This window comes from Grus americana, chromosome 2, assembly GCF_028858705.1.
Source record: "Grus americana isolate bGruAme1 chromosome 2, bGruAme1.mat, whole genome shotgun sequence".
NCBI lineage: Eukaryota > Metazoa > Chordata > Aves > Gruiformes > Gruidae > Grus > Grus americana.
Window position 1 is genome coordinate 18232460 of NC_072853.1, and position 25821 is coordinate 18258280.

The 25821-nt window shown below is 36.0% G+C and overlaps 1 protein-coding gene across 1 annotated transcript in view; it reads left to right on the forward strand.

The window, feature by feature from the left end:
* The window catches only part of CSMD3 (CUB and Sushi multiple domains 3), a 721079-nt gene that overhangs the window by 599095 nt on the left and 96163 nt on the right, over nt 1-25821 (forward strand). The window contains exons 42-47 of the mRNA XM_054816701.1: nt 6222-6431; nt 10142-10330; nt 14306-14483; nt 17933-18078; nt 20748-20828; nt 21993-22106. Coding sequence (XP_054672676.1) covers nt 6222-6431; nt 10142-10330; nt 14306-14483; nt 17933-18078; nt 20748-20828; nt 21993-22106 — 918 coding nt within the window. The remainder of the gene's footprint in view (nt 1-6221; nt 6432-10141; nt 10331-14305; nt 14484-17932; nt 18079-20747; nt 20829-21992; nt 22107-25821) is intronic.

The following is a 25821-nucleotide window of genomic DNA, read 5'->3' on the forward strand; positions in this document are numbered from 1 at the left end:
TTCTTTGCATTTCCTAGGTGAATATCACAGCAGTGTAGAAATGTTCTTGGAAGGGACCTCTAGAAGCCTCCCACTCAAAGTTGTCAAACTTCCCACTAGAAGCAAAATTGTCAGTAACCCTAGATCAAGTCCACTATGACTGGCAGATCCTTCTCAGCAGGGCTGCTACTGACCTAATCAATTCCCAGCCTGTACCAACAGATAAGGATGTTGTGCTTCAGATGGAGAACTTTGCACTTCTTGTGCAAACCTTTAAGAAGGGTTTGTTTACTCAGCCCTCAAGTTTTTCAGTGTTTCTCTGGACAGAAGTTATGCCATTTGGTATGTTATCCACATCCCCTAGTTTAGTATCCTCCACAAATTTCTTGAGGATGCATTCTCATTATCCAGGTCTCTCATGAAGATATTGAATAGTGTAAGGTCCCATATCAACCCACAGAATATTGTACTTGTTACTGGCTACCAACTGGATGTTGAATAACTGATTATCACTCTTGGAGCCTTGAAGTTCCATTAATTTTTAACCTACTTCCTCTCCATTCATCAAGTTCATAGAATCCTAGAATGGTTTGGGTTGGAAGGGACCTCAAAGATCATCTAGTTCCAACCCCCCTGCCATGGGCAAGGACAGCCTCCACTAGACCACGTTGCCCAAAGCCCCATCCAACCTGGCCTTGAACACTTCCAGGGAGGGGGCACCAACAAGTTCTCTGAGCAACCTGTTCCAGTGTCTCACCACCCTCACAGGAAAGACTTTCTTTCTAACATCTAATCTAAATCTACCCTCTTTTAGTTTAAAGCCATTTAAAGTTCATATATGTTCAGCTTCCAGATGAGAATGCTATAGAAGACTAAGTTAAAAGTCATAGCAGAGTGAGAGTATTATATCCACCATTCTCCCTTTGTCAATTTAATCATAGAAGGAAATAATGGTTGATTAACTGTGATTTTCTGTTAATAAATCCATGTTGACTGCTCCTGAGTCCCTTTCTGTCTTTTATGTGTTTGGAAATTGCCTCCAATTAGACAAGTTCCGTAATCTTTCTATGGACTGCAGTGAACCTGCAGTTGCCATTGCCCAGGTCCTCTTTCTTTCCTTAAAGGTGGACATATCTTCAGACTTTTTCTGGTCACCAGAACTTCTCTCATTCACCATGATTTTGCATAGGTAATACCAGCATTTCAATTACATTGGCTAACCCCTTGAGCAACTTTGAGTGGATCTTACATATCTATCATGGCAAAATCTTTATTCAAAGCTAGCCAAGAGTGTTGGCCTATCTGATTTTTTATGTTTGTGAAACTTTTGTAGGAGCACGTGCACTTGGATTTTTTTCTTTATATGCTAGTTGAATGGCGTGCCTTTTTTTCATACATGCGTCACTTTTCTATTTTATACTTGCCATCTTCTGTCATCTTTACTTGATGATACAGAATTTCTGGGTCTTCCACAGTAACTGAATGTGACATCCCAAACAGTTTTCCCATCTGCATCTGTTCAGATTCTGCCTCTCCTCTTTTTAAAATAACTTCTGTGATCTTTTTGATTATAAATCCTGTGAGCCTGGTTCACTTACTTAAATGAAAGCCAATTGTTGTGCATGGTTTGTTTAAACTGAATAATATTAAACATTCAGTAACATTGACTTAACAGAATCTCTCTGTGGGAAATACGTTATGTCAGTATAAGAATTTCTGTATAGAACCTAATTGTTACGTTTGCATTTTGTTCAAAAGTCACAATATTCAAGTCAATAACTGATTTTTGGTATTAGCATTTTATGGAAATAGCATTGGTACTTTAATTCTGCCATTACCTGAATTTTAGACAGCTTGATGTTACAGCTTCAAGTGTTTCATCATGAATTATAATGCTGTCTAGAATCTTCAGCTCCCATGCAGATCCCTGCTAGTCTTCATGTATAGGAAAACTAAATGCTCCTTTTCCTAGAAGAAAACTAAAACTGCACAGATTGAAATGTTCTTGACATTTTTGACCATTTATAAACAGGATATGATTTAAACTGAATTGAAAATTCATTGTAAAAATGAAAAAAAAAAAAAGACATTTTAAAAAGTGATGGTTAAAACTGGATTTCTGATGCTGTGGTTCTAGTCCAGTGGAGGTACATACATCTAGCTCTTCTGAGCAGTAAATAGAAAAATTCAAAAAACCATCATGGGAACCTTCTATAGGCTTTCACTTGTTTAAGTGTTTCTAATAAGATTTTTCCCAGTTAAAAGTTATGGACCATAAGCTTTTCCACTTTATGTTACCTAATGGTGTAATCTAAACCAATGACACTATGTTGATTGCAATCAAGTTACAAAAGTACTTTATACAATTTCTTGCTATTCTTTCTGAGATTTATGGTTAGATTCTATACATAAATATATGAAATATTCATTCAAGAGGGGTGTCCAAACTGCAAAAAACCGTAGAAAAACCCAGTCTAACAAGCAGAAGTCTGAGAGAAACAGAGGCAGGGGCTACAGGCTGAGCAAAGGATTAATACTTTGAAAGATTGGTATTGTTCAGGAACTTGTAGTGAAAGACAGTAGAGTAGAGAGAGCAGAATGATGGGCAAAAATATTAGAGCTGGTTTTGTGTTGAACAAAGTAGGTGAAACAGAAAAAAAATGACAGTAAGGTAGCATGAGGTGGCAATTAATGATGACAGCTTAAACTTTGAGCAAGTGTTTAGTTCATAGGATCAAATAAAAGGCCAAGCCTACAAATATAATGGATAGAGAAAGAGCAAAGTTTGGATAAACTGGATTCTCTGTGTAGGAAATATTTGGAAGGCTGGCAAAGTCAAAGAATGACACTTAAAAGCAGAAGATTTCTTATCACATATAGACTATCTTCAGATAAAGAGAGACAGAAATGATAAATGTAATGTTCATTTAATTATGCGCCAGCCCTTTTTCCTGTAGCATATAAAATGTTACATGCTTCAGAAAACCATTCATAAACTTTACATGGTATCTGGGGAGAAAGCTCTAAAAGACAGTGACAAACACTATTTAGCTATTACAGTTTAGGAGTTACAAAATTATTCATGACTTTTCAATAATTAAACTGACATTATATCTTTTCCTTTCAATTTTATATGAAATCATGTTGATTGTCTTTGCCAGAAACACCAGTGGGACTCAATCATCTTCTTAATGAAAGTACTCCATTATCATTCCATAGTTGCACTAACTCCAGACAAAATACAAATTCTACTTTGTTGTAGCTTATATAGAAATATGTATAAACAGGAAAATGTTTAAAAAGAGCCTTATAACTACTCAGCTGCTGAGCATTTTCTTCTTATCCTGCCACACAATCATTGTAATACATCACCTGGTTAAAGAGAGAGAACTTGCTAATGCATAGTAAGCTACCTTCCTGTTCCTTACTGAATCAAATAATCAGAAATTTCTGTCAATGAGATCATCATATGGCACACTGTGTATATGAGAATTAAATAATTGGACTGCATGTTTAGTGGGAGAGGTACTGATGAGTGAAGATTAGATAATATCATTTACATTTTTTGCGACTCAAAAATACTATATATGTTAAGTGAAGTAAGGAGTGCAGCCACCTCCTCCAGGCACTGCAGCCCAGGACCCTCCTGCCCAGCCACTGGTGCCCGGCCTGGTGCCCAGGGACACAAAGGTCTCTGCCCAGGCTGAGGGACATGACTTCCATTTACCCATTTGCAGATTCAGACAGTAACGAAGCTGAGCCCAGGCACTCACAGAGGACACTGACATGGCTGGGCACACAGACTGCCAGAGAGAAGGTGCTGCCTTCAACAGCATCTGCTTACAGGGCTCACATAAAACACAAGCACAGGCAGCTAAGTCCCCTCCTCTTCTTGGGCTGGCAGAGACAGAAGGTCACTAGTGCAGGCAAACACACAACACTCTCTAGGTTCAGAAGCACATAGACATTTGCAGATCCCTTGAGTGTCCTCCCAGCACTCCTGTCTGGATCTTGCACTCCCTTACCTGCTTCACAGATCCCCTACTCGCTGGCTGGTCCAGCTTGATGCTCACTGCCAACACAGTGTTCACACACTTGTTCCTCATGCACTCCACATTTGCAAGTCCCCCTGAGTGTATCAGCATGGACTTTCTGTCTGGCTGATATCCTGGCCTGGACCCAAGGCCTTCCTACTCACCGGCTAGTCCAGTTTGAGGTTTGTTAGCAGATGATACATGTACACCATGCCACAGGCTGGGACTGGGAAAGACAGAGGCATTTGTCCTCCCAGCAGCCAGTACCAGGCATACAGGCTGTGACCCACCATCCTGCTTCAGCCACCACCACTGAGCTCCTTACTCACCTCACTTACCCTGTTTTCCCCAGTAATTTGTTTTGAGAACACACACTGTTCCCACCCCAGTGGCTGGAAGTTAAAGACCCTCACATTCACTTCAGGCCAGGGGCACCAACACTCCTGTTCTAACCTCAGTAGCTGGCTTCCAATCCACTCACACTGGTCCTCCCATTAGCTGGCATTCTGGGCACAAGGTCTGTAGAATCATAGAATAGTTTGGGTTGGAAAGGACTTTTAAAGGTAATCTCCTCCAACCCCCCTGCAATGAGCAGGGACATCATCAACTAGATAAGGTTGTTCAGAGCCCCTGTAGGACCCTCCCTAGAAATCCAGAGAGCTATGGCCTCTCACTTGCTACAGTAGCTGACACCACAGGCTGCAGGGTGCCCATATCCCTAATCTGACTCCAACAGCTGGCACCAGTTTTCACCACACGTGCACACACACACCCCCACCCCCTGGTCTCACCAGTAACTGGCACTGAGACCCTCCACTCACTCCAGTATCTTGGACCACAAGCCAGGGGCACCCACACCCCTGGTTTCACTCCAGCATCTGGCACCATATTCTTCTCACAGATACGGGTCTCATCAGTAGCTGGCACTTAGTCCCTGCAGCACACATACACATGAAATAGAGAGTGAGATTACACAAAGACATATTTAAGAAAAGATTTAATAAGAAGATATGAGATGATAGAACAGACTGGTGATCAGGTGCAGGGCTCAGCCAGACAAACATACCGACCCACCCCATTCTACACACAACCAGCCCCTTTTATGCCCTTTCCTACCATTGTCTTTCTTCCTCCCTGCTCCCCTTTCCCCTGTGCATCCCCTCAGGGCGTTGTATAGGTCTATCAGTTCCTGCACCCCTCTCAGTACAGGTTCCCCCTGGTTTACAATCTTACCAGTTGCGAAATTCAGATTGACCTTCCTGGAAGTTGTGCCTGTAGTTTCTTGACAGCCCATCAATTAGTGTGACTGGCAAGGTTTGTTTCTTGTCATTGGCTCCATGTTTGTTTTGTAAGGTCTGTGTCTTTATATATCTTGGTTTCTGGTTTCCCCCTTTTTTCATGGTTTCCCAATTGTCCCTTGTCAGATAACTTCACTGGAATAAACATTCTCACACTTTCACTCAGCTTCATCAGTTAGTGACTGACCAGGTTTGGTTCTCATCACTGCCTCCCTCAGGTTGGTGTCCCATATCTTCTTGTTTATGGCTTCCTCCTTTTCTTATTTTCCCTTGCTTCATTGAAAAATATCCTTGACCAGATACCCTTAAAGGAGCAGAAACTCTCAATCTACATACCTTTACAATATATATAATCCATATTATATGCATATTTTTACTGTGCCTCATTATTTTTATATACATATATAAATATATATATAAGCTGAGAGAGATCAGTTTATGTACAACTGAAATGCAGCGCTCTATGGGGTAGAATTCTGTCACTGTTTTTATCCCGGTGTGGCACACAAAGCATTTTTTTAACAGAACTGGAAACTGTTTTATGCAACTGAAAAGAGGAAAGATTTAACTAAATTGAATGTATTCCATGTTCAGAACTGAAATTTGCCCTACATGCACAAACAACAAACTTTGCCAAAAAGTAGCATATAAATAACCTACCGTTCAATGCCTTAGATCATGTTACTGTTTCAGTGTTAGCATTTCTTACCTTGCCAGCCTCTCAGAATTAGTAATGCCCGAGGAGAAAAAATGCTTCAAACTGAATTCCATGGACTGCATCTGAGAGCGTAACACATGCATTCCCACTGGTTACATTACTTTCTGATATTGTCAGTGTAAAATGTGCATATTTTATTTTCCCTCCTGGTATTGATACTGGTGGCTTTTATTTACTGATGATGTTTTTCAGGTGTCCATTTGCAATTTGTGAATTTCTCAACGGAGACCATACATGATTACTTAGAAGTTAGGAGTGGATCTTCAGAAACTAGCACTGTTATTGGGAGACTAAGTGGCCCTCAGCTACCCGCCTCTCTGTTCAGCACAACTCATGAAACCAGCTTATACTTTCACAGTGATTACTCACAGAATAAACAAGGATTTCATATTGTATATCAAGGTGAGATTTTGACATTCTTATGTGAGAACAAGTTGGCTGTTGAAGGTTATTTCTTTTTTGGGCATTCCTAAAAGATAAACATAAAATAAAAGATTTTGTGTGTTTCAAACCAAAGTGTTATGAATCAAGAACAAACAGAAGAATGCAGAAAATTAAGATGAAAAAGGAAAAATAATTGCATATTCTTTTTAAAAAGATGTTCAAATGTAGGAAAACATAATTTCACATATCTGAATTTGGTTGGCATATTAATTTACATTGCATGGCTTTACAAAGTAAGCATCTCTATTGTTTGATCTTTATAAACATATAGGAATCTCAATATTGTGTCTTGGGTTCTGGAAAGGAAAGATCTAAAAATTCTTTTAGAGTACTGGATCCATGTAGACTAGTACAGAATAATGCCAACTCAGAAATCTCCAAATCCATTTTATTTTCTAGTTGGCAATATCACTGGAAGGTTCTTGTTCTGTTGTACCCAAATAGGTCATGCTGAGCTAGTGAAGACTGCACGATCATAATTCTATTTATATAATTGCAGATTCAGTTTAAAGGGATTAGATCACTACTGTTCACAGAAAAAAGGTCAAATTTATATTTTAAACTATACCTGTTTTCATGATATGAATAATGTTAAAGGAAGATTTAAAGAGGTTTTACTTTAGAGCAGTCTCCTATTCCTCTTCCAACAGTAACAAGTCCAAATTGCCTTGAACACTATGTAACATTCTGGAAGCGAGCCACTGTAAAATTGTTAGCTTTTAAAGAAAAAGTCAGTTTATGACTTAAATTGCCCAGTAAGATTTTATTCACTTCTTATTTGGAATATGATACAATTTGTAGGAGTAAGAGAACTTTAAAATCTACTGCTAGGAGGGCAGTAAAAGACTTAAGAAAGCATTCTCTTACTGCTATTAATAGTAACAGTAATAATTTTGGAGACACTGTTGTTTGTCCAAGAATTAAAAAAAAAAAGTTTCTGTCTTTTGTAACCATGTAAGAGATAACTGTTTCTTTCAAACATAAGCAATCTGTGATCTTCTGATTTTGCAGATTTTGCATAGAGAATTTCTTCTCAGTTCTGTAATAAGAAGTCAGTGTTTCAAATCTTCTTGGAAAAGATCACCAAGATGTGCGAGAGAGTTTTCTTTTCAAATCTTACTTATTTGCTATAAAATCTATGATATTCATAGTTCATTATAGAGCCTTTTAATTCATCTGAGAAAACCAAGTAGAATTGTAAACAGGTTTATTTCTTCTCTTCCTCAAACATAAGAATGTAAACCCAGAAAACCCCTATTGAATCAGAAAAAAGCTTCAGCTAGCTCAATATCGTATTTCCAAATGGTAAAAAGAAATGCTACTTAGCAGCACAGAAGCCTTACTAGTTTCTTTTGTACTATCCCAGCATCCACAGTTGTTGTCAGACTCTTAATTCTATTACTGTGGGATTTGATGGCATTTTCACAGTCAGCCTTTCCACTGTCTACATGATGTTTGTGAACTTCAGTCATATTGCCCTCAATCTCTTTCCCAAGAAACCACGTTATTCTTTATCACAGGTTGTATCATATTACCAGGTATAGAAGTCAGACTCACCAATCTGTAATTTCAAGGATCCCCTCTAAAGATAGATGTGATTTACATTGGGAAATTACCACTCTAGATCAGATCTTGAACTGATATGATAAATATCTTGGTTCAGAAGTTTCTTCTGGGTGAAAGCCATCTGCTCCTGGTCCTTTGTCTTACCTATTTAGTGCAGTACTTTTGTATTTACATCAAATTGATCTAGTGCCTTAGACCTGCGTAATACAAGCATCATATTTTGTTTGGAAAACTCTACACCATCTTCAGCAGTAAAGATGGATACAAAGAATGTATTGAGTTTTTCTCTCTATGGCATCCTAATCCATAAAAGTCCCTTTTTTTCTTATTTGTCATGAATCTTCCCACCAGTTCCCTAGCTGACTTCTTGCTTCTGATGTTGTCAAATAATTTTTTTATGATCAGCTGAGACATCTTCTGCAAGACAAATTTCAAATTATTTTTGCTCTCTTTATTTTCTATTTAAATTTGACCTGCTGTGTTTTATGACTTTTTGGAAAGGCAGACTTTCATTATTTAAATGCCAACTTTTTCCCTGTTGTACCTTCTTCAACTTTCCTACTGAGTCACACAGGCATCTTTCTGAACCACTTCAGTGTTTTTTTATTCTGAATTGTAGAACATGTTTTACCTGGTCTTTGATGTAGTGTCAATTAGCAGATTCCAATCTAAATTATCTGTTTTGTATAATTTCCTTTCCAGAAAATTGAATATCCCTGTGCTGGGTTTATTTAACTTACTCCCTCCCAGTACAATCAAACCACATTATGACTGCTATTATGGAGCAGGTCTCCCATGAATACTTCTCAAACTAAGGCTTGAGTACCAAGCTGGTTCAAACCTAAAATAACATCGTTTCTTGTGGGCTCTCAAACAGCTTGTTCTAGGGAACAATTATTTTCTGCATTCAAAATTTCGTTTCTTCAAGTCATCCTGGTGAGGTGGATATTCGAGGCACTCCTTTACTACTACCTGTCATATTTTTGCAGCTTCACTAATTTTACATAACATTTCCTGTTCACTACCATTTTCCTGTTTAGACATTGGTAGAAGCAGCTCAGTATTACACTTGTATTTCTGGAGTTTTAATTTCCACCTCTGAGTATTCTACAGTGCTTCTTTTTTTTCTGGTAATATTTTTTTCGATAGCATTTAATATAATTTCTAAACAACAGTGCTGCTCTCCCACCTGGAAGTCTCTGCCCTCTCAGTCTTGGGAAGGTGGTTGCCTGGCAACACAGCATCCTGCTGCTCTATGCCATGCCTTTCACTTCAGGGCTCTTAGTTCGTTCAAGCGTTCTAGATCCCACCTCCTGTGTTTTAGGCTCCTATATTGATGTGAAATGGCTTCTTAGTTTGGCCATTGTTCTATTAATAATGTACACATCACCCCACATGCAGTATAGGCTACCTGATTTGCTTTTCCTATTTACTGTAATTCTGCTGTTTGTTATTCTCCTGCACTTTTTTTACAGGTGCATTGGCTGTTAACCTCCTCCTTGTCATGGCATCACATCTGTCTTCTGTACCTGTTAGTTTTTTCCCATGCTTCCAGTTTAGATAATCTTCTACAGATTTTTAAATTTTCATTGTCAGCTTCTTGGATCCATTTTGATTAGGATGTACTTAAGGGTGCACTTGGAAGCAATTTATAATCTTAAAAAGCCAGTCAGTGGCCTACCTTTTTGAAGATCTAAGTAAAGAAAACACAAAGTCTAAATTCATTTCTACTCTGTTCTTCTCTAATGCAGTACTCCTGTACTTACTAAAATTAAAAGATAAAATTAAGAGGTTAGTCTCATTTTTGCCTTCACAGACTGTTCTAAAAACCTGTGGGATAGGATATTGGGTATTTGGGTTTTTCTTTGTTTATGCACACACATATAATTTTTATCTATTTTTCCAGAAATGCTGTGGGAATGTTTCCCTGTGATTCTCCTGGTGTAGGATCAATGATTTTGATTGTAACTGTGATGGAACTTAAAACATATGGTATATCCATGGGTTTTTTTTAAATTTTATTCTAATGAAAAGCTTTTAGTTTTTAAGTAATAAAAATTTGTATTTTACTTATTTTCCCCCATTATTATTATTTATTTCAGCATATCAGCTACAAAGCTGTCCTGACCCTCGACCATTTCGTAATGGTTTTGTTATTGGAAATGACTTTACTGTGGGACAAACTATTTCATTTGAGTGTTTTCCTGGCTACACATTAATTGGAAATTCAGCTCTGACTTGTCTTCATGGCATCAGCCGTAACTGGAATCATCCTCTCCCCAGATGTGAAGGTATGTTCTGGGTGACCTTTAAACACTTCATTATTTGTAAGTCTTCCCAAGACTGTTAACTGAAACCATTTCAGCTTTTCAATTTAGAGAGACCTGTGTTTTTGTATTATGGTCTTTGCAGAGGAAGTATTCAATTTTGCACGTGAAAATTTTTGCAGAGAAGCTGAAATGTTTCATGGAAATATGAAATTTCTGAAAACTTATCTGAGACAGTAAGTTATTTTTGGAAGGTTGAGCTTAAGGTCTAGAGTGTGGAAACCTGTGCTGCTTTTTAATCTAGGCGGTGCTACAGAGCAAAAGTTCTGCACTGAGTCAAGAGAAAAGGATTCAAAAATTGAATTTTGCAACTCTGGCCACTTATGTTCTGCCTTATCAGTTAGAAAGAAATGTCAAAGGTGGCATAAAGTGCAGTTGTCCTCCAGTCAATGCTATGTACATGTTTTGTGAATGGGAATTTTTTTTAAATTCTATTTTTTAACCTTTCACATTTTTTACACTGATATGCTTGCAGCAGGTAAGCAAATTCAAGGAACTGTGGCTTGCACATAGCTGAAATTTTAAGGAGACAGAATGAATGTATATGGTGATTCTGTAGTGGTGGTTATCCATGCTGAAAGGAACCTGTACCTAAGCAGCAGGCCAAAGAAGGTCAGTGGTCCAGTGTCATCAGACTCTGAAACAGACAAGGACAGATGTTTTGGTAACACAGAAATCTCTTTGAGAACTATCTGTGCACCATAAAATCTATGTCTGGAACTAAGGTCTGAATTTTCTTCCATATGAAATAATTACTTTCTTCTGGAACCTCCAGGTTTGCCAAACTGTGGCAACATTCAGACAGCAATCTTAGTTTCCTGGAAGAACATAGACACTGTGAAGATACTTCGTATTCAAAACTGTCATCCCAAAATCCTACACTCCGAGGACCACAAGATCCAAACACATTTAGCAATTAAGTTATTGACTGTAAAGTTCTCTATATGCCTAAACATAGACTTCCACAAAAACAAGATCTGTACAAGGTGTTGAGTGCCCACTTTCATATGCCATAAAGGCCATCCACAGGACGGGTATACAGGACCTGAGTTAAAGGCCTAACTTCCCTCTATATTGAATGGTAAAAGTTCAGCATTAAGAATGGAATCCTCAATACCGAGCAAGTTGAAGAGGAATGTCTGGAAAAAAAAAAAAAAAAAAGGAAAAAAAGTAATAAGCCATCTTCTTTTCTGGATTTTTGCATTGTATTCTGAATCATCTACCTAAATTTAGGTACTTAGATTAGAAGCCACATTACTCAAAATTCCTTCTGGAGTCAGTGAGACACAGGCATTTCTGGGGGATGTGGTAGCTAAATTAAGATCTATCTGATAGTGAATTCAGAAGGAAAACCTTTATCATATAAATGAGAGTTCACACCTACATTGTCTGTCTTTTGAAAGGGGAAGAAGTTAATTAATCACAGTTAAGTTTCAACCCCCATTTTCTGGATCCTGAGGGAATAGTAATGGTTCATGTCTGAACTGCTAAACAGCTTAGCTTTTCCCTATTAGTTCTAGCTGTATTTTCTGTGTCTCAGAATTAAGACAAATAATTTACTTACTGGAGTGATTCCGTTTCTTTGAATTGCCTTACTGGAACCAAGAATTTAATTAGCAAATTTAATCTGCCCAAAGTATGTTGCTGCTCAGAGTATCACTTTTGATGAAGTTCCTGAACAGTGGCTGGAAGTTCTTTGTTTCTACTTAATATAATATGAAAAGATGTAGATAAAAAAATCAACCTAATTGATAATGGAGATCTAACGTGTGTGCTGTGCTGCATGATTAAAGATTGCCAATATTACTCAGCTCAGAGAGAAATTTCTTAAATTACATGGGGGTTTGTGCAAATATTTACTGTGCTACTTTTAGTAAAGAGTTTTTAACATTTTTTATGCTATTGATGGTTTTGAGTTTTGTTTTTTTCTTTATTGTTGAAAGACAAAGATAATTAGGTATCTTCTAGTTGTCTTGATTTGAGATAAAGGCCTCGTGTTCACAAGCATTAAAATGAAGTGGGCTTTTTTGTATATGCCTAATGCCAGAAATGTACAGTATGTTTTAAATCTGTATTTGCTTTAGTACCTTTATTGTAAGGCAGTGTACACTAAGGCTTGTTTAATGCCTCAGACTTCTTGAAGCAGACAATCTGAATCAAATATCACTAAGCACGATTTCTGTTTAAACAGCTTTGTTCTCTTCTCCTTGCATCCTCATGCACCTAAAATCCCTCTAACCTGTGCTCAGCACCATCGTGTGAGCTGGCACAGGCAGGACACAGCAACAACCACAAAAACACAGATAAAATGCAAAGAGTAAATTTATTTTTGTTACCTCACCAGCTGGGGGATCCCTGAAGTGGCACCGGGCAGAGGCACACAAGCAGGGGTGCAGGCACTGCGCAGCTCGTTTCATGCTAGAGGATCACCGAACCTGCTGTTTTCGCCCATATATCAGGGATTCATGCAGGCGTAGCTTACCACTGTGCTTTGATCCTTCCCACAGCAGGGCAGGAATCTCAAGCATGTTCAATAGGGTGCCTTTAAGTCTATCACAGGCCTATGTTATCTAAACACAGATGTTCTACTTGTCGAACACCGAGGCTAAACAACGATCAGTATGGTATAGGTGTTTTTTGACACTCCAGCTGCAAGTCACATGAGCAGGTCTACAATCCTCCTCACCAATCTTCTGTTATTTTCCCACAAACATCTAACACTCTCTGACCCTTCTTAACCCATCTCCCTCACTTTCATCCTTGTGGAATCTCTCCTTTTCCAAGAAATCTCAGCACTTGACAGTCACCAGCCCATGTCTTCACTCCCCTAACATCCTGCTGCAAAATCGATTCTGTCTGCACTGCTCAAAAACCTTTGAGACTTTGAAGCTAAAAGCTGAAGAAAAGCAACCAGCTGTTGAGTCTGAATGGATGAGGTGTGACTACAAAAGTCTCCTTACCCTACAGTTCAGCACCAAAGTGTATATGTAAACCATAACACATGCTTTGCCTAAATATAAACAATGCATAATTCCTATATGTCCAACCTATATTTCTCTGGTTAGAGGTTCTTAGGCATATTTTAGGGAACCTGGGTTGCCATTCCATGCCCATTTAGGATGGAGTGGGGAGGAATGTACGCGAAATAAAGCACATTATACTGTTCTAGGCTTTGCTCACTTTTCCAGTACTAGACTTCTATAACATAATTTCTCTTCTGTAATAACAGGGTGGTGTTATATTCAACATGCATCTGAAACCTCTATGGAGAAAATCATATAGTTTGGACTAATAGTTTTCCTGAAATGCATAGTTATGAAAGTCCAAAAGCTGTATGGTCAGTCTTGCACTGTATGATATCTAAAATTAGCAGACTTCAACAAGAATTACGGAAAGGACTCTCACTTTGTCTACCAGAATTTATCTCAGGAAATGCAAAATTGTTATTCATACTGTTGCGCACAATATTTTCATTTTTAAACTCCCTTCTAATTTTCCCCCACCCATCCTCCATCAACTTAGCATATCTCTTCTCTCACCTGACAATTTTGGTTGGCTACCTTCTTGTGACAACAAATGAAAGCAATTAGTGTCTTTCGCTGTTAATTTGTAGCTGGCATTTACACAAAGCCGTAACAAAATGGTTTTCAGTTGTGCAGGGAATAATTTAACCCAATGTCTAAATATTACTTTAGTTTCAGTTCTGAGAGTATTTATGACATCAGAATTACTTTTTTTTTTCTTTTAGATTTGACCAATAATGTCAAAATAAACTTCTCTTTGGAAAAAGCTCAGTAAAATTTGTTTTCCATACACAGCAATGTGTACCATAATCTAGTTATAGTGTACCAAATGTGTTAAAAAGTACGGCTTTTACATGGTCTAAGAAGAATGCGAGAAGCATCTAATATTTTTTAAAAACAAATGTCTTTTTAATAGCCCTTTGTGGAGGAAATATAACTGCAATGAATGGCACCATATACTCTCCAGGATACCCTGATGAGTATCCAAACTTTCAAGACTGCTTCTGGCTTGTAAGAGTACCACCTGGGAATGGAATCTACATCAATTTCACAGTTCTCCAAACAGAGCCAATATATGATTTCATAACTGTCTGGTAAGAAAACACTTTTCGCATTTATTTAATCTTCATGTGACACTATGCAACAATATGAATTAAAAAGAGTATATTTGTGATTTCTCCCTTGCCACTGGTGTTTTGTCCAGGGCAAATGAGTGATTTGCACTAGTCCATGTTTTCCAATGTACCATTCTCTCTAGATATCACTGGACATGAAATATCACGGGTTTTGTTTTAAGAATTAAAAAAAAATAATAGTATGCCTCAGTTTCTTGATGAAGTGTTCATAATTAGGATATGACAGCTTATCAATAACCAAGAGAAGCAGTGCTTAAGAGTGATAATAAGCAGTTGCAGCTGTGTGTATTACAATGTTTTAGAGTGTTAGTACTAGAAACTACAACAGCACTTTCTTAATTTCTTCCAAATTGGCTTCTTTTAAATGGTTAAAAGTACATAAAAGTAGAGATTGTATTTGTATTTGGCTATGACAAAAAGAATTGAGCTGACTATAGCTGTAAACAAATTATATTCTTTATATACCTGAGTCCATGTCTATCATGAATCTTTTCAGATAATGAAGCCCCCATTTTTCTTAGTTGCAAGGTTGGTAAAGGCGGGAGGCCGTAACCAAGTGTAACAGCTCCTATAGTAATCTTGAAACAGTTACCAGTGAGGCTCCTAGACATTTCACACTGGCTATGACTTTTTGGAAGCTTGCCTAAAACTGTAATCCACTGATTTTCTCTATGAGGGTGGTGATACCCTGGCACAGGTTGCCCAGAGAAGCTGTGGCTGCCCCTGGCTCCCTGGAAGTGTTCAAGGCCAGGCTGGATGGGGCTTTGGGCAACCTGGTCTAGTGGAGGGTGTCCCTGCCCATGGCAGGGGGGTGGAACTAGATGGTCTTGAAGGTCCCTTCCAACCCAAACCATTCTAGGATTCTATGATTATTGGATCTGCAGATTGAAAATCTGCAGGTTGAGAGAGTAGTTTTGTAGTCTGAGTAGTGCAAAATAATGAGAGGCAATTTGGAATATTAATTATTCATTTTATGTTTCTGTTGCACAGAAATCTAATTTGAATTGACATAAATTCATATAACTCAGGATTTGATTCCTACTTTCCTAAACATTAAACAGTTCTCTATACACTTCTGTGATCATTTCTGTAGGTTGTTCTTTTTCACCTTGTGTGCTACATACTGTCTTGTCCTGCATCCCACATACTGGATTACTTAAAATCTAACCAAAATTTGATCAGAATATCTACCCAGACTATTGCCTTGATAAAAGTCAGATAATTCTGAATCCCTTTAACTCTTCACCACTTGTTTTGTATATCAAATTTAGGCTGACTTTCAGAATCTTTCCTGAATTAAATTATACTTCTGTGTGCATACAGACATCTTTTCTCTATTTAATTCTACACAAACTAGAACACTACTGTCCACTTCTAGTGCTTCTTCCATTCTGCTCTTCCTTTCTACCAAGTGATTTAATTTGCTTTCAGTTGTACTCCTGTCTGTGTTACAAACTTAGTTCTTACAGTAAAAGTAATTGTATATACAATGACAAAGGTAAAACCTCGGGTTTATTTCATTATGTGTTCTTTGCTGATTTTTTTTAGATGTTTTGTATGCTATTTAGGTTAAGAACACTTTTAGGAGAATGTTGTGAAATTAAAGTATTTATTATGCTATTAATGTATATATCATGCATGTTGTTACTTATATATGAACATTACAGAACTGATTAGAAATTTTGATAGCTCTTTACAATGGAAAAAAATACATTTTATTCACAATTCAAATGCTTCTTCAAATCATATTATACCACTGATAAAACAGAAGGGGAAGGGGCAATGTGCAAGAATTTGGACAAATGTATTACTGCAAAAATTTCAAAACAAAAAAAATCCATCATTTTATTTTCAAATTACTTTAAGTTAAAATATCTTATGCCTATAACAATTAGAAAATTTAAACTGTTAATGTTTATCACTTTTGATCTGGAAGGAAGCGAGCACGAAAATTTAATACCCTTGCATCATGATTTTGTCCTATGTACAGTTCCACTATTGTTTAGTACTAACTTTCATTTAATTCTCCTATTGAAATCAGTATTTCATTCTTTCATAAGGTAGCATTGATCTTATCAGCAGGTCATGTATTGTCTAAATCATAATAAATAATAAAAAATAATATCTATCAATGTACGTAAACAAGGAGTTAAGAAATTAGTCAACTGCATGTCATACATAGTTTTGGTAAAAAGTACCAACATTTATATGAACGTTTACCTGAGCCAAAGAGACACAACCTTTTATATAAAATGCAAAGCACATCTCTCTCAGCAAGAAATTGATTTAGAAAACTAAACTAGTCATAAAAACAAACTTTAAAGTAATTATTATGTGTCCATATGCCCTACAAATTATAAATGATAGCATTATAACATTTATTGGGCGGGGAAGCTAAATTAAAGCATTCTGACATTAGAGAATTTCTACAAGTAGCATGCTTAAAATAATCATTATCAATAAAATCTGCATTTATAAATAGTACTCACAGAATCACAGATTGGTAGGGTTGGAAGGGACCTCTGGAGATCATCTAGTCCAACCCCCCTGCTAGAGCAGGATCACCTAGAGGAGGTTGCACAGGATCATGTCCCCGTGAGTTTCGAATATCTCCAGAGAAGGAGACACCACAGCCTCTCTGAGCAGCCTGTCCTAGTGTTCGGTCACCCCCAGAGTAAAGAAGTTTTGTCTCATGTTGAGATGGAACTTCCGGTGTTCCAGTTTGTGCCCATTGCCTCTTGTCCTGTTGCTGGGCTTCACTGGAAAGAGTCTGGCCCCATCCTCTTGACATCCACCCTTTAGATATTTATAAGCGTTCATGTGATCCCCTCCCAGCCTTCTCTTCTCCAGACTAAACAGCACCAGCTCTCTCAGCCTTTCCTCATACAAGAGATGTTCCAGTCCCCTCATCATCCTTGCAGCCCTCTGCTGGACTCTCTCCCATAGTTCTTCTCTTCATTTTCCTAGAAATGACCAAATTCAAAACACTGGGGGAGATGAGCAGTATAAGGTTTATTTATTTTCTGATAGCCACATTGAAAAGTATAGATAAGTAAATGTGAGCAAAATTTGTGTCAGGAAGATAAAATACGATCACAAATTCAATCATTTTGAGCTTGCTGCAATTTTTATTTAAAAATAAGAATATTACTTCCAAAAGGTGGTTGAATTGAGCATCTTGCTTTCTAATAATTTTTTATAATCCTCTAAGATACTGCCTGTTATATTCCAGTCCATATACAGAATTTCAAAAGACTTTCAGTCTTTAATGTCTCTTTTATCTGGTTTGAGATCACCCATGCCTTTTAGACTAATCTAGATAAATTTTACTACATTATATTAAAATTTGGAGAAAATAAATTATTTGTTTGGGAAAAAAAAAATCTTTTTGCATCTATTTTTCCTAGGGATGGACCAGACCAAACTTCTCCTCAAATTGGACAATTTAGTGGCAACACTGCATTAGAATCAGTCTATAGCACTTCCAATCAGATTCTGATCAAGTTCCACAGTGACTTTACTACCAGTGGCTTCTTTGTACTTAGTTATCATGGTAAGTGTGATAAATCACACTGTTTTACTTTCTGTACTGATTACTGCAGGAAGAAATCTCATGAAAAAATTACTTTAATTACTTTTTCTAAGAGGAGTTGCTGTTATTAATATGACTGACCACCGCTAGGGTAAGGCTAACATACAAAAGACTAATATGAATTATGAAAACAAGCTATTTTCTTTATTTTCTTGACTAGATATGAAATTTACTAGTAGTCAAGGAAAAAAAAAAGGTACTGTGAAGAGAAATGAGCAAAGGTGGTAGCATCAGGACGCTGCAGTTCAAGGTGCTCATCTTCTCACTGCTTACAATGCTTCTAATATTCCTTTGTAATCTAAATGTTTGTGGGGATCATTAAATTTCTCATAGGTTTCTGAATATTTTGAAAAATGTACTGTTGTTCTAGAGATTTCAATGATAGTGAACTATACTGTGTAGTTAAACTGCCCTTGAATTAAATACTGACTGAATGAAAATGCATAAGTATTAATGCACCAAATTCTACCTCTTTTTGTAGTCATTTAAACCTTCTGTGGCCAAGTGCTCTCTTGCATTCCTATCAATACAAGGAAACACATTCAGAAGAAAAGGTGGTTTTAGGTGTTCTGTGAATGCCTCTTGGATTGACTTACTCCAGGAAACATGGACAGGCCACTGTCTGTTTTCTGGATCCTGATCAGATTTGGGACTAGAAAGCTTTCTTTTTGACTTAGTAAAGACCAAGGTGAATAGAGATAGATAGAACTGAGGGGATTAAAGGAACTTTAATCTAAATGAAACAAAGCAGAACAAAAAAGATCTAAATCCCACAATGAAAAATCCAGCAGCAGCATCACTTGAATTGATTATGGAGTATAGACTCCAGTAGGATTAGGCAAAGGAGGGTCATTCTCATTCCAAATCTGGGCATCTAAATTGCATGTAGTAGTCTGTGAAGGACAAACTGACGCTTTATGTTCATCAATATATGAATTGGTATGTGTTGATATCAGTGTGTGATTATATCAGTATATGACCAAACACATGTGAAAATGCCCATACCTAGTAATAAAATGTCTAAAGATCTTGATCGCTTTGTACTTGTTTCTTTTGTTATTGTGGAAATTGTCATTCCACAAGTGTGGGCTCTAATGTGTAATAAAGATGCAAACTGAGCAGCACAAAGGATTATTCATGAAGAAACTTAAAACATTTTTTGAATTGATGTTGTCAAGATAAATAAATCTCTCAGTATCCTTGAGTCTGTGATCCTTCATATCAGCTACATACAATTTATAGCGATAAAAGCAAGGCAGTGAGAGGAATCAAATTTATTTAAAATAGATAATTTGAGGATTAAAATGAATGATACGTCTAAATGAGAGACATTTGAAATAAATGATATAAATTGTTTATTGAATCCATTCTTTTATTACTTTGGTGATTTTTTATTTTTTTTTTTTAATGCAAATAGCACAGCTGTTCCATGTTTGCTTGGTGTGTTTTAATTTAAATTACTTTATCCTAAGGCAGGATGTTAGCTTTCTGACGCACTGATTTAATTGGCTCTTCATTATACGATTGACAAAAAGGAGTGGAATAGGAAAATGACGAATGTGAGCAACAAAAAACCTTACCTGGATAAAATAAAAATTTTGTGATTGACAAAAGTTTGAGCAATTCGATTATTAAAGGATCCAAGCACAGGAAGTAACAAAGTTGTGTATAACTGAAGCTGAATCATCATCTGCCATAAGTAGATGTTTCCTTGCTAATGAGAGATGCTATAAAACAATGTGATATGAAAATGTAATATCACTGAAAACCAGGCATATCTGACTCATTGATCAACTGAGTGTACACCTTAAAACACGGAAGACTGCACTGTCAGTATAAATACTTCAGTGTGATTTCTTTGACCAGATTTCTGTCCTAATTGCACTCAGATTGAAGGGAATTTCACCTGTGTCCAAACAGCCTATACTCAGGTTCTCTGTAATAAAATAAAGCTATACAGCTTCTGCATACTCTTCCTACTTGTCTTTTTTAATCATTTTTTTATCTAATTATTTTAATTATCTAATTGTGTTGCTTTTGCATACCTGTATTAAAACTCAGAAAATTATTTCTTGTGCAACTTCAAATGAGAAGTTTGAAAGTAGAATTATTCTCTGACCCTATCTGCAAGTGAGATGTGCTCCACAACTATTCATTTACTCAGAAATTTCACATTCAAAGTGCTTCTGCCCATCAGTTATGCTGCCTCTGGGTAGAATCTTTTGGATTCTAAAACTTGTCCTTATTACAAAGTTTCAAAAGTTCAGCAGTAAAAATGTATTGTAAAAAAACCCCAAACAATTGCACAATACGAAAAATATTTGCTTTTCAGATGAGACCACTTACATGAGAAAATTGGCAACAACTTCTAAGCTTCTTAGGTTATTTATGAAGAGGGTTTTGCCGCTGAAATTAAATAACTAACTAAGAACACAGATGCAATTTCCATTTTTTCATTAATTCTGAAATTCATATGTTTCCTTTCTTTTGATTCTCTTCAAAGTTTCAAAGTAAATGAATGGATGTTTATTTTTATCCTGTTAATATGGGTATTAATTCAGCTATGGTTGCATGGCTGTGTTAGCTGTCTAAGTATGGGACTGTCAACTGTGCTTTTTTCCTGTTTATAGCCTATCAGCTCCGGGTCTGTCAGCCTCCAACAAATATACCAAATGCTGAAATTCTAACTGAGGACGATGAATTTGAAATAGGTAATATAAGAGAAAATAAAAGCAACTTTTTTTTTTTTAAAAAAAAGGACTGCTATGCACAGAAATTTCTTGCTTTTCAAGACGCAAATCATGCCAGTAATTTGTTAGAATTCTATCTGAAAATAAATTTTTAAGAAGTCATTCCTCTTCCCATCTATGAATGGGATCCTGAATCCCATCTATGCTTCAGAGATCACATACAAGTAACACAGTAACTCCTTTCAAATTGATTTAATTTTAAAATATCTATTTCATAATGATTAATACAAAACATTGTTTTATACTGAAACAAACAAAACCCACAAAAAACCACGTAGACAATGTATTTTGTACCAGAAATAGGTTCTGTGACCTGAAGGGTAAAATCAAATTTGTAAAAATTAGGAGGATCTGAGAAGAGGATGACATTCTGACCTTCTAAGACATGTTAATAATATTACTTAGCTGCCTATCGTTCAAAGAAATATTACTTACATGATCAAATGTCAGATGACTGACCAGCTAGTTTTGCTTACATGATGCAAAGAAAAATAAATTTACTTTTAATATATACCAATATTTGATGAGTTATATTGGTAACAAAGATTTTTGTTTTTTCTGTCGGCTCTGTAATCTGGACCAAAGAGAACTACTGAGATGTACAAATTTTTACTTTTATTGGTACATAAAACTATACTAATTTTAATTCCTTAATTAAAATTTACAATTTCTTATTCTCACCATGCCAAATTTATGTATCATCAACTAAATCCAGTTCCTGGTTTTCTTTTTTTTTTTCCCCCTCAGGATTGTATGGGTTACTGACTTGATCTTGTCTCTTTATTTAGTTCCATAATTATTACCTAATAAATTATATTGCTTAAAGCTTTGTGGACACATGGTTCGCACAGCTTCAGTCAAACCCAGACAAATTAGCAAACTATCCAACTAACAATGTGGTGGAAAACAGTGATAGATGCAGCATAGTGTGCAACACAATGCTCATTTACTACATTTCTTAGACTAATCAAAGTTGTTTATGCCAGAGGTCATTTAGCCCATTATATACGGTGGCAAGAAACTTCATTAATCAATAACGTTTTCGAAGCTAAAAGTCCAAGTTAATTGCTGTTTAATGTTTCTTTTGTTTGTTTATGTTTTGTCTTGTTTTGTTTTTCCAAACAGGAGACATAATAAGGTACCAGTGTCAACCAGGCTTTACTTTGGTTGGTAATGAAATTCTGACATGCCGACTAGGTGAAAGGCTTCAGATGGATGGAGCACCACCTACCTGTCAAGGTTTTTTCTCCTTTTTCTTTTCCTCCTGCCAGACCAGCTGAATGGTGATTCCTTAAAGGCCCTCCACTGTCTCTTTAGATAAGATAGCACATTGAAAATATTTCAGACTTGTTGATGCTATTCCCAATATTATCACTGTTTGCTATAGTGAATATGTATCAAATATTAAGGTAAAATAATTAATAGTGCTTTAACGAATTTGATGAGTTTAAAGAACTGCTGCTCTACTTTTTGAAAATAATTTCACAATTCTGTTCTTGGAGGGAGTCTCAATTTAATAAATAATGAGATTATTTAATTTTATCTAGAACATAATAGTATGGAAATTTATATGGAATTTTTTTAAAACACTAAATTAACATAGTGTGTATTTGGGTGAACAAGATCATGACATCGTTTTTCAGTGCAACCTTAAGTGCTTCAATTTTTATTCAGTGTGTCCTAAATAATAGGTTTTCTGTATGTGTGTGCGTATATCTGTGTGTGTTCATGTTTTCCTCCTTTTATTGAAAACTGTGAACAGAGAGATATAACACTACCTCTTTGTTAAGGTTGAAACAAGATTACAATCCTGCCAACCACTAACAGCACAGTATAAACCAGTCTTTATTAAGCTGATGTTTTGATGTGTTATGCTAGAATAGAATTTTTCCGTCATTTTTGAACAAAATCCAAGTTTTCTTTCATACCAAACCAGCTAGGGAGCTAATGGAGATAAACCTTGCACATGATTTATTTTAAAAAATGTAATCTCTTTAAAGTTTCAGTGATGGGCATATGTTTATGTTTTCTTACTAATTCTTCCATTTCCAGAAAGATAAATAAGGACATACACTTATAAACATGTATGATAAGACATTTTGAGGGGAAAAAACCCAACAAAACCCCACAGCCTCATAAAAGCATAATTTACGTAAACAAAAGCCATTTTGAATCCTATGAGTTGTTGTGATATGCCTTCATGATCCATCTACTCCTGAGATTAATATTCTAACATCTACTGCAATATTAAAATACTTTCCCAAATCAGTCATAATAAATGTAGTTGATTTACATTTGTATTAAATGAATAATACAGCCGTCTGGGTTTTCTATCAATAAGATGTTGTTTGTTTGCTCTCCCCCCTCCCCCCCCCCCCCGGCAATTTTGATTAATTAGCATATCTATAAAACACTCATGATGAAAGATTTATTTGGAAATAATAAATTAATTGTAAGTAAATCTACTACTTCTACAACTAAAGCTTTAATATTTGACAGTTTATTAGTAATTTCTGAAGTTTCAAACTGGTGCACAATTTAGTTGTTATGAATTTAAATTTTAGAATTGAAATATGACTACAATGTTGAACTCAGTTTTTAGCTGAGAGTTGAAAAATTACTGTCTTAAAAATATACCTTTTTGCTGCATTCCTCAAAAACTGGAAGGGTCAACTACTACTGCTGAATAAACTATTTTCCCCTGGTTTTATGCACAAAACTATGCAAAAGTTAAAATAATTCATAGCAGTAAGTCTATTTCTTAAAAATGCAAAGTGATCTTGAATTACAAGTTTTATAAGAACTTTAACACAGATAATTTCTGAAAATCCATGCATTTATTTAGGTACAATTCTGTCTAGGAATAGCTTCCAACACCCCAATTTAAATTAAATTCTTAATTTAGCAGGCTCATAGTATTTAATGGATAGAAAACCATAGCAACCTCCAGGTACTACTTTAAATGTTAAAATGATGTAATAATAGAACAAACAGAGACATATGTGCTGATCCTGAGGCATTCTCTCAGCACATGTTGCTGAAGGCATATTTATATTCATTGCAAGACCCAAGACAAAAACGCAGGAATGATGACTTCAGTTGCCATAGTTAATCTTTCTTCTGTCATATATAAATGCTAAATATTGGATCAGATACTGAACATTACATCAGTGCTCTTATTGTTTCAGTCTAAAGCTCAATGAAATTAAAATAATCTTCAGAGTTAGTAGACTCGGAAAATAATAATAATAAAAAAAAGAATCAAAGGAATTAGTTAAAACATGTTTAAAATGACCATTCAAACTGACCACCTAGAATAAACAGCAACAAAATTTTCTCTTGTATTTATTTATATAATGTGTAAGTTTGAAGATAACAATATGTAAGCTAAATTTCAGTATTGAAACCCAGATCAATAGAGAGCTTTGTGGAATCTACAGGCAGTGAAATTACATGCCTAAAATTTATATCTTTCATGATTTTAATATACTACACTGGTTTATATATCAACTACCATACTTTAATTGTGCAGGGTGTAACACATTACATAAGAGTCACTTTCCAGGAGTAAACTCAGCTCTTCTGTTGGTTCGTATTTGTATTAGTTTACTAATTCTTTTCACCAGGCAGAGCATATGTTTATTGTTAGACTTCAGTGTTAACTTCTGTTGCCTTAACCTAGTGAATATATTTGACACTTTACCCAGTGATGAGTTTTGGTTGAATTTTACTTCAGTTTTTAACTTGAAATAAATTAATACTCGTGTTCAACATTCATTTATTTATTGAATCTGAAGAGGACTGCTGAACAGAATTTAAATAACAATATTTTAGTTTTGAATCTAATGTATTTCAGTAAAGATACAGTAGACAATAACGAGGTATCCCTAGGAGAAAATATTGAAGCAAAAACTAATTAAGATTTTATTTGGTGATTTTAACTGTTACAATTTAGTTTATACTACATTTAGTACTATTTAAAACTATGTTGCCTTTTTTTCCCTATTTTTCTCTGATGTGTGTCAGTTGGACCAGCATTTCTTACAATTTGTGAAGATTTACTTCTTTAGAGCCGTAAATAATCACTAACTTCCACAAGCTTATGCTAACGTCTATCATCTTCTTTTGTTAAAATAAAGCTTTTCTCATACACAGCATGTAACTTTGCCCTTAATTTTCCTTGAAATTAGCTTCTACTTTCAGGATAAAATGAAAGCTTCAGAGTAAGAAGATTTAAACTGTATTTTGTATTATAATAAGAGGACCCTGAAAAAATTATTTATCTCAGCCACATTAGTTCAGATTCATAAAAAAAACCCAAACCAAACTTAGCTACCCATTTCCCAAGGGAATCCATTTACAGAAATAAGTCCTTAAACTCTCTGTAAAATTCCTGAGGGATGTTTACCTGGAGATCCTGAAACTGACAGTTTGCAAAGCAGAATCATACGGAGACAGCAAAATTAGCTGTAAATAAACTAGTGCAGCCGGATGACTATGCTGCTCTTCCTGCCACACCTCTCTGTGTGTGTTTATATATGTACGTAAGCATAAAACCTGAGAGGACCAGTTCTTTCATTTGTTTGACATAAAGTCTGTATCACAAGTGGCCCAACACTATAGTTTGACAGCCAGATTCTAGCCATATGAGTATTCTTCTGGATTGAGACAAACATAGGAGAAGAGAAACGACCATTTAAATTTAGCAGTTAGATGCTAATTTTGAAAGTGAATATTTTAAAATATACGTACAGATTCCTTTCTCCTTTTCAAGATCTGGTTGGATGAGGCTTTGAGCAACCTAATCTAGTGAAAGATGTCCCTGCCTGTGGCATGGGGTTGGACTAGATGATCTTCAAAGGTCCTATCCAACCCAAACCATTTTATGATTCGTATGAGGGTTTTTTATGAAAATTATTATTCTTTTCCTCTCTCTTTCTCTCTTTCTGTGTTC